The sequence below is a fragment of the Rhincodon typus genome, chromosome 14 (assembly GCF_021869965.1).
Source record: "Rhincodon typus isolate 14 chromosome 14, sRhiTyp1.1, whole genome shotgun sequence".
In the NCBI taxonomy this organism is placed as follows: Eukaryota; Metazoa; Chordata; class Chondrichthyes; order Orectolobiformes; family Rhincodontidae; genus Rhincodon; species Rhincodon typus.
The window spans coordinates 60,246,583-60,256,611 of record NC_063345.1 but is presented as its reverse complement, the minus strand read 5'-3'; the positions used below and the strand labels follow the sequence as shown (position 1 = coordinate 60,256,611).

The 10,029-nt window shown below is 42.4% G+C and overlaps 1 protein-coding gene across 1 annotated transcript in view; it reads right to left on the bottom strand.

The window, feature by feature from the left end:
- Positions 1-2,519: 2,519 nt before the first annotated feature.
- The window catches only part of LOC109916292 (T-box transcription factor TBX22-like), an 11,679-nt gene continuing 4,169 nt past the window's right edge, over positions 2,520-10,029 (bottom strand). Inside the window, exons 5-8 of the mRNA XM_048604942.1 lie at positions 8,491-8,655; positions 5,578-5,642; positions 5,148-5,242; positions 2,520-4,928 (exon numbers count right to left, since the gene is read on the bottom strand). Coding sequence (XP_048460899.1) covers positions 4,303-4,928; positions 5,148-5,242; positions 5,578-5,642; positions 8,491-8,655 — 951 coding nt within the window. The 3' untranslated portion in view covers positions 2,520-4,302. The remainder of the gene's footprint in view (positions 4,929-5,147; positions 5,243-5,577; positions 5,643-8,490; positions 8,656-10,029) is intronic.

The following is a 10,029-nucleotide window of genomic DNA, read 5'->3' as shown; positions in this document are numbered from 1 at the left end:
GAATCATTTCAAGGATTATTGAGGTCAGTTTAAAAGGTGGCATTTAACAGTATTGCTACTTTCCTGCCCTTATCATTATGGTTTAAGAACATTAAATAAAAATTGGACAACAGAAAGTCAACGGAAGTTGAAGAAATAATCATGTTTTTTCAATGCTGCCGTGACTCAAAGTAACAAATGAGCAATGATAATTTAAAGAGCACCGTCTAACTATTTTGATGATTCATGCACACCACCTTTATGGGCCTCACCATCAAAATCTTTCTCAGCCTCTAGATATAAAATGTAAATTGAAAATCTTCTTGTGTATAACAGTGATCAAACAAGAATTGGTGGAGATTTTGCCGAAGGAAATAGTTACAATCGTGGTTTTAATAAATACGAGTTCCAATGATAAATTCCTAGATTATTTTGAATTGGCAAATGAGTGAACACAAAAAAAAGACTTCAAAAAATGTTATGCCATTGAGGCATTGGAGATATGATGGACCAAATCAAAATGCACATTCTTTCTGGTCAGTGTTACGATTTGTTGTCCTATTTTAAAGGATTACACTAATGAGATATGACCAAACATTCGAATGAACTCAAGCTTTGACTTCATTATATGCTGATGAACTCAGGCTTTGACTTCACTATATTGGAATAACTCAGGCTTTGACTTCATTATATTCTAATGAACTCAGGGTTTGACTTCATTTCCTTGCAGGGGGACTGCCAATATGTTCACTAGGTGAGTTGGCGGCTATCACTGTCACACTTGCTAATATATATATATACATATTCTTCAAGTGTTTCTTTACAAAAGATTTAGATCAGCTATTCTATTTAAAAATAAATCCAAGCATCTATTGATCTTCCCATTAAAAATTAGGCTGAGACGTGCAGATATGTGCTGTTAGTGATGTTATTAAATTAGATATTATATTATACTATATGAGCATCAGTGATGCTAGCACGGCATGAAGGCCAGGTTCATGTTGTGTTGCAACTGTATTTCCAGTACATGACGCTCCACATCCAGAATTTAAATAATGGACAGTTAAGGGTTTTTTTCTTTCAGATACAGAAGGATTTTATTTATATTGGCTAATTCACCAAATCAGAAAATAACTAGGCATTAATCAACGAAAATTGATAAAACTTGACATTAATAATCCCTAGCCTCACATCTATATTCCCCTTGATTAAACCTAACCACAGGTCGTTCCCCCACCAGTTGATGTATTTCATGGTTGCTTCCCTCTGATGAAAGTTCCATGCATACCAAACAGAAGTCTAATGCTCATTGATTTCCTTTTGTTTTCTGCATCTGCCTAAAGTGACAGACAATATGGTCTGAAGTTCACTGAAATTACATTGAGGTGTGTCTCATTTCTTTTCCATTTTAAATATTCCAAGGTCAACAGTCATGTTTCAAAGAAACCCCAGGGTCAGGATTGATTCTCAGATATCAACTCCAAAAATTCTACAGTGAAAAATCTTCAAACATTGCATATTAGTGAGGACAGAAAAACAAATGATGTTTTATCAAAGTGCAGCATGGAAACGGGTCCTTTTGCCCAACTAATCCTCTCCTATTTGATTTGTTGCTACTCCTACTAGAGATCTGTCACCATAACATATCAATAACTTTTCCTGATTAACTATGGGGGCTTGTACAATGAGAGGCCCTCATAGGCCTCTTTGTCTTTCTAAACATCATGGCAGTATGTCACACACCTTCCCAATCTCCACCTTCTGAGCCATTGTTCTACTAACTTGCTCTTCCATCTTGTCTGCCAAATGGCCCATGTTGGCCAACTTGCTCCATAGGAGCCTCCTTTCACCACTCTTTATCTGATTCTGTCAGTATACACTTTAACTTCCTCCTCCTTATTATAAGTCATAATTTCTATTGTATATTGCAATGTCAGGATGCTCTGTGACCTATGAAGTAAGTATAGTCAATACACAAATGCACTAAATGAGATTTTTGCAATTTATCAAAGTCATATCTTATTAATGTATTCCTTTAAATAAATACCAAAAATCATAAGAATGGCCAGAAGGAACTCATTCCATGCCATATCACGTCTCTGGTGTCCCAAAGGGCTTGTGCACAATTAATTACTTCAAAACGCATTGGCTGTTGTTACATCCCTAAATGCCATTGCTATTTCAGACGGAAAAAAAACATCCACTAACCATAAACTTGATTGTTTTATCATTTGTCAGCCTGGTTCGAAGAAATCAATTCACAACTTTCAGATATCATGCTTCAATTGCAAGAGAAAATTGTCTTCCATCAAAAACATTCCATATCTTGTTCAGCACAAACGGGAGCAATTCCTTCCAGTGACTTTGCTCAATGTGAGTGAGCAACGTGAGTAAGCATAAGCATACACTCTCGAATGAACAGAAACCTACAAGTGATGCAAAGAATCACTGAAAACACTGAACCAATTACAATCACTGGCCTTTAGAGCCAATGCTTTTATTTTAATGTACATATTACTTGAATGCAAGGAAATGTGAGCACAAAAAAAAGAAGCAAGTGAATTTCCTATCCCATTAATTATAAACAAATATTTTTTTTCCCCAGTGTATATGGAAAGATTTTCTATCAATGATTCATATTTTCGTTGAAAGTAACCTAACACTAATTGAGAGTTAAATCTTCTACGAGAGCTCTCCTGCTTGTTGCCAAGGAGATTATAAGGATTTGGACAGGTGTGAAAGAGTAAGTGTATTCTGATGCACAAGATACCTCACTTAGATGAGACAGATTGAATCTTCCGTCTACCGTCGTAAGCAACATAATACGGACAGTACCATGGCGATAGATCTATCATTTGATATCCAATGATGTACTCTCCTAACAATCTGCAATTCCCTTTCATTTGATATATCATTTTTAAAGTCACAAAATCTAATTGTAAATAATTTAGTTAAAAATGGACTTGAATCGGCGATGTTTGCAAATTGACAGGATCTTTACAAACTACATGATTTGACTAATTGTTAAAGTGCCTTCTTGTCACTTTAAACTGAAATATCAGAAGCGTGCAAAGATGCACAGGGGTCAAGGTACCTCTATATGATTAGCGCGGTGCCCGTCTCCCATCATGAGATTTTATTTTGAAGACGCTTGTAGATATAAATATAGATTCGATCACTGCTTTTTAAGATACTGCCGCGTCGACTCTCAAACGCCACGGCAAAGTTGAACGCAGCTTCAACACTTTACTGAAGTAAACAGCGAGGCTGCCCGAAACAATCCCACCATATTTCACGGCTGCTGACCCTGCCCCATACAAACTCAATGCGAGAATGCTGTGTGTTATAGCGTGTGCTGTATACATGCACGCAATCTAGGCAGTTAAAAATACGACCAAAAATAATTAACGCTTATAGAATGGTCGCAAAACACATGAGGATCAAGGCCTTTATAAACTGGTTTAAAGTTTACGGTGGCGTCATACAAGAAATTGCAAGCCAGTTTAAGGGAGTCGCTAATTTTCTGCTTTTTTTTTGTAAATGGGCACCTGATTCAAATCTGATTGAAATAGGCAGACTATGCTAAAAGCATTTCAATCTTTCCGACGAACAATCTTGGGAATGGAAAAAAAAAGCAAGATGTGGCGGATGCTGGAAATCTGAAATAATAAAGAAGGAAAAAAAAACAGGCCAGGTCAGCTCCTCTGGAGAGATGGAGAGGTCATTGACAGGACACGGATCCTTTCTGCTCAGACGCTGCCAGACCGGTTGAGTGTTTCCAGTTTTGTTTTTATTCTCAAATACTGGGGAGCGGACTCGGATTGGCTAATAAGTGCACTTAAACCGTCCTGTACACTGCTCTGACACTTAAGAAACGGACTTTTTGTTAAGTGCCAAAGTTTCGGGATGCATTTGAAATAATACTTGTTAGGCTGAACAAAACCTATGACCAGAAAAGGAAAAAAAAACACAAAACCAAGAAGGATTCGTGTGAACCGAAGAATCCAACGAAACGTGTTGGTTTTTTTTAAATTAATTGTGTACTATTTACTGTTCTCGAGATTATTTTCTTTTTAAGTCAACACAGTATCCATTGCTGATTTTATTTTTAAGACTGCTGAACGAACGTAAACCCCAAAGACGTGGTCACTTGCAAATGAATTTCCACCTTGATTCCTGGTTTTATCTAAGCGTGCATTCCGGTCATTTTCATTTTAAGAAAACCCTCGAGTCCCAGCCCCTCTTGTCTGCCCCCGAAGGGGGTTCTCCTGCGTTGCTTTCTCCGCATCTTCCGCCGCTCCGTACAGAAGCCCAGACTTGAGGCTATGGGTCCAGGGTCTGGGGCCACTGGCTCAGCTTGGCGTCCCTAAAGTTCCTCCCGGCCGCCAGGAGCCCATCGCCGGGAGAGGCTGCAGTGTTCCGAGCCGCCGCTTTCAATGGGCTGGCTGTCAGCGTGGAGGGTGTGTACCCGTACAGAGTGTAAGGGCGGCGGGGACCGTACAAGTCCTGATGGCCCGCGGTCTCCTGGTTCACGGCGCCCGCCGGATGCCTCAGCGGGAGCTGCGAGAGGGTCACGCCGGGTCCGAGGTGGGAGTCGCGGCCGCTGCAGTTGAACCCTTTGCCGGCGTTCGCGGTCAGGACGCCGGCCGAGGAGAAGGCCGGGAGGCGGAACATGAGCGGCGGAGACCTGGGCGCCACCAGGAGGTCGCTGTTGCTGTCGCTACTGCTGCTCACCCTCAGCCTGTCATAGAGAGGCCAGGCCAGAGCTGGAGGGGCCGCACCCAGCTTGTAGCAGAGCGGGCCGTCCACGCCGCACAGCGGGGACTCTCGGCAGCTCATCCCCAGGGAAGCTGAGCTCATGCGGAAGGAGCAGGTTGGAGAGAGCACTGAGGCCAGAGGAGCCGGGGGCACACCCGAGGAGGTGCCCAGCCGAGAGTCAGAGCACCCAACTGAATAAAACAAAAAGAAAACACATACACACACACACACACACACAAAAGACAGAAATTCCAATCAATTCCAATTCCAAACAAGCGGATTAGTAGTTTTCCCAACGCGGGGGATGGCATTAGCAAACAGCGCGAACTAACAAATTTTGGGTATTCCTGCACTTTAGTGAACAAATAGCTTGTTGTGACACGGCTGCATGCATTAGAAATGACACGTACTTTGTTTTTGGATGTTGAAAGTTTGGAAGTCCAGCGCTGGTCGGCACTCTACAGTTCTCCAGGGATAATTGTCCATCACCCGTTCTAGATTAACCCTGAATGCAAAAATGTCATCATGTTACTAGTGTCTGTAAGTGGCACAAACAACGGCACAGGATTGCCTCGAACGTTAGTTTATACACCCACATCCAAGTCTTTTAATTATTGTTAGTCACTTAGTACCCACCTTAATGCTTCTCGGTAACAGGCCTTTTTGATTTAATGATTAACGTTTAATATCTGGATCTGTGATATTTCATTTTAAGTCAGCCTGCTCAGCTACACCTGAGCAGCTGGGACTTGAACTCGGGCCTCCTAGCTTAGAGGTTCGGACGGTTCGAGCCCCTAGTTCCGAGGGCCAGCGTGTTTTGTTTTTGGTCTGCGCGTATACCTGTTTCTCCCGGGGTCCCTAAAACCTTTGGCGAAAGGATTTCTGTCAATTTTCAACCTTGTAATCTACAAAAAGAACGAAAACGCGAAATTATAAATAAGGACTGCTTGATCGGGTTAATGGTTAGAACTGTTGGCCCAAACGTGCAACTGAAATTAAAGGGAGAGATATAAGCCGAGCAGGAAGGGAGTGGAAGAGATTTAGTATCAGAATAAGCGGCAGATACAGATATCTCATTATAAAACTACAAAGATTCTAATAGAAATTTGTATTTGAAATTGATAGAACATTTTAGAGAATCTGTTAATTGAGCTATATTGGACATGGGAAACTTTACTGAGGAATATTAAGCAGCGAATACTAATGATGCATAAAGATACAGACAATATGGTTTACATATACAAGTAATTTATAAAACACATACAAGGTGCACTGTCAAGAATGTACCGATACACTTCCTTGGATGTGTACAGTCAGCCTCCACGGGGCGCCGCAATTCAGGAAGGACGAAATGGTTTTGAAAAAGGAACAGGGAAAAAAAAATCATGAGAATGTTACCAGCGTGAGGAATTAGATTGGAAAAGCCTTGGAGAAGAGAAGGTTTAGACTAGATCTGACTAAAGTATTCAAAATCGTGAGAGGTCTGGACAGAGTAAACAGGGCGGAGATGTCCCCGGTTGTGAATTGATCTAAAAAGACAGGACGCAGATTTAAATCAAGGCCCCAGTAACACGCGCGAGGAAAAGTGTTATCACTCAGCAAAGTGGTTCAGGTCTGGAATGCATGTCCTGGCAGTGTGGTGGAAGCAGCCGAGGCATTCTAAAGGGATTTAGATGATTGTTTGAAAAGGCAGAATGCACAGGGTTAGGGGAAGAAAGTAACAGAATGCTTTTAAGTGAATTAACAAGGTGTAGAGCTGGATGAACACAGTAGGCCAAGCAGCATCAGAAGAGCAGGAAGGCTGACGTTTCGGGCCTTTTTTTTCCTGAAGGGTCGAGGCCCGAAACGTCAGCCTCTCTGCTCCTATGATGCTGCTTGGCCTGCCGTGTTCATCCAGCCCTGCACCTTGTTATCTTCCTGCTCCTCTGATGCTGCTTGGCCTGCTGTGTTCATCCAGCTCTACACCTTGTTATCTCAGATTCTCCAGCATCTGCAGTTCCTACTAGCTGTAAGTGAATTGCTGGTTTGGAGAGAAAGTGCGGCCTTGATGAACCAAACGGCTTTCTTCCGCCCTGTGACAGTTCTGAAATTCTTGTGATATAGACTGTCACTTCAAGATGACCGCATCCCTCTCTCCAATTTGTCAAAGTTCCTCTCTCTCTCTTTCCTACCTATCAGCAGCTTGTTCTTTCTCTGTCTTCTCGTTGCCGCTGTCCTGTCTCCGCTCAAACTCGTAGCTACATGTTTACAGCATCAAATGAAGCAGTTCCGCCCATCGTCCACAGCAGTTAACAAAAATCTACTACAGAATTTACTTTTTCCAGCCCTTGGCCCACAGCCCTGCAAGTTATGGCAACGCAAGCGAATATCTAAATACCGCCAAGTGATACAAGAGTTTCCAACCAAACCACCCTTTCAGATTGTGATTTCCTGTCTCCCACAACATTTCTCCTTAACTTCCCTTCTATCTTTCACTTTATATCCATGTCCCTGATTATTAACACCTCTACGAATTGAAAAAAAAATTGTCATCCTATCCACCCAATCTATGCTGCTCATTACACTTATAGCTCTCCATCAGATCCGCTCTCAAACTTAGATAATAAGGTGTGGAGCTGGAAGAACACAGCAGGCCAGGCAGCATTAGAGGAGCAGGAAAGCTCACGTTTCGGGTCTAGACCCTTCTTCATTTTTTCTGAAGAAGGGTCCAGACCGGAAACGTTAGTTTTCCTGCTCCTCTGATGCTGCTTGGCCTGCTGTGCTCATCCTGCTCCACACCTTGTTATCTCAGACTCCAGCATCGGCAGTTCGTACCCACTCTCAAACTTGCCTGCTTCGAGGAAAACAGCACCACCCTATCCAATCTTTCCTCATAGTGCAGAGCCTCCAGTCCAGGCAGCATCTTGGTAAATATCTTCTGCACCCTCTGTAGTGCAATCACATCCTTCCTATAATGTGGTGACCAGAACTGCCCACAGTACTCCAGTTGTGGCCTAACCAGAGGTGTATATAGTTCTAGTATAACGTCCGTGCTGTACCATGCTATTCCTTGGCTAATAAAGGCAAGTACCCCAGCCCTGTCGATGTTCTTTCATTCTCTCCAACTTGCAACATCTCTCATTCTCTCTCCTTATCTGTATGTCCATATCTCTTAACTGTCAATCTCTCTTACAATCTCTGTGACCTGTCAATGCCTTTCTGACACCAACTTTTTTAGTTCATCGCGCTCTTTCTCTCGCACCAACCTGCCAATCTCTCTCTCTCATACACATCCGCCTGAAAGTCTCTCTCCCAACAACATGCTAGTCTCTCTTTCTCGACAACTTGACAGTGTCTTGTTCATTTACCTATCAGTTTTTCTCTTTCTCTCTCTTTCACTTACCTGACGATCTCTTCTCTCAGAGATAGTAGGCTCTACACCTTGTGATCTCTTCTCTCCCTCCCTCACTTACCTGCCAGTCTCTCTCTCTCATACACACTTCCGTACCGTAAGTCTCTCTCTGTCACTAAACTTGAAAGTCTCTCTTTTAACAACATAACAGTGTTTCTCTATTACTAACCTGTCAGTCTTACTCTCCCTCAACAATCTGTTAGCATTTCTCTCTCTTTCTCACCTGTAAGGCTCTCACACAACAACCAATCTCTCATGCTCTCTTTCAACAACCTGACAATCTCCTTTTCTGTGCTACCAAGCTATCAGCCTCTATCTCTCTCTCTTTCTCCTGCTTACAGGTGACCGACCCCGGCACCTACCTGCTGGTTCTGGTAAGCTGTGACAGTTGTGAATTCAGTCTCAGGGAAAGCGAACGTGTGGACTCCATTAGGCGGGAGGATTTGGTTCACAGACACGTGTTCATCTGCTTCTTTCAATATCACATGGATTCGCGGCCGATACTTGTGCATAGACTGGAGAATAATCTGCAAATGCCGGTGGAAATGTCTTAAAACCATTTATTTTAAGGAGCATTTATCAAAATACACAATGTGTGTTGAACAGTTTATTGATCCTTTATCTCTGTTTTAAGACCATGTGCACGCCTTTGAAATGAAGCAACAATTATTAAAGCTACTAATGAAACTCTTATGCTGACCAGCTCAGGGCCGTAGTTTTGGGCTGTTTGAGGGTATTATGATCGGCAATGGAATCTGAGACTGCAGGATCATTGCAAGAATGCAACTTGTGTCTGCCATAAGCAAATCTCCCCGGCAACTGAGAAAATGTGTCAAATATTGTTCACCTAAAAACAGATACCTGAATGAACAACTTCTGCAGCACGGGTGGCCATTTGGCCCAAGACATCCATGTGACTTTTGGAGTGAGCTGTCCAATGGTTTCCACTTTCCTGCTCACTCCTCTCGACCCTGCAAATTCCTCCTGTTCAATTATTCATTCATCCAGTCTCCTTTTGAAACCTACAAATTAATCCGTCTCCACCATCTTTTAGGTTCTGCATTTCTGATCCGACGCCAATACCTGAGGACGACTTACTATCACCCAGTTTCTCACACTCACGCACTTCAGATATACACACACTGTCTTACATACAAAGACTTCCAAAGGGGGGGCGAAAAACACAAAGAACTGAGAATGCTGAAGGTCTGAAACAACAACCCATGCAAACAAACAGTGACAAACATATTGTCACATGTAGTCATTGAGTCTTTTTTAACGGGGAGGTTGATAAATTCTTATCCAACAAGGGAGTCAAAAAGTATTGAGGGTTGCCAGGAAAGCGGAATAGAGGCTACAATCAGATCAGCCATAATCTTATTGCATAGCAGAGTTAACGGGCTGGATGGTCCTAATTCATACATTTTTATGTTCAGACCTACACAGTCACATGTGCACACATTGATAAATCTCACATTGTACAAACACACAGTGTTACATACACCCACCATCACAACACTGTCACATATATCCATACTGTGATGTACACACACTGTCATATTTACCACATACTGACACTTGATATAAACATTGTCAATACACGCACTCTTTACAATTACTCGGAAATAAACACGCATTCACATGCACAAAGTCATAGATGCAAACCAGATACTCACATATACACCCACATACGCACGATCACAAAGGCACATACAGACCTGCATTCTCCACATATATACACATCACGCAGACTGTCACAACACACACTAACACATTAACAGAGGTAGTAGGAACTGCAGATGCTGGAGAATCTGAGATAACAAGGTGTAAAGCTGGATGAACACAGCAGGTCAAGCAGCATCAGAGGACCAGGAAGGCTGACGTTTCGGGCCTAGACCCTT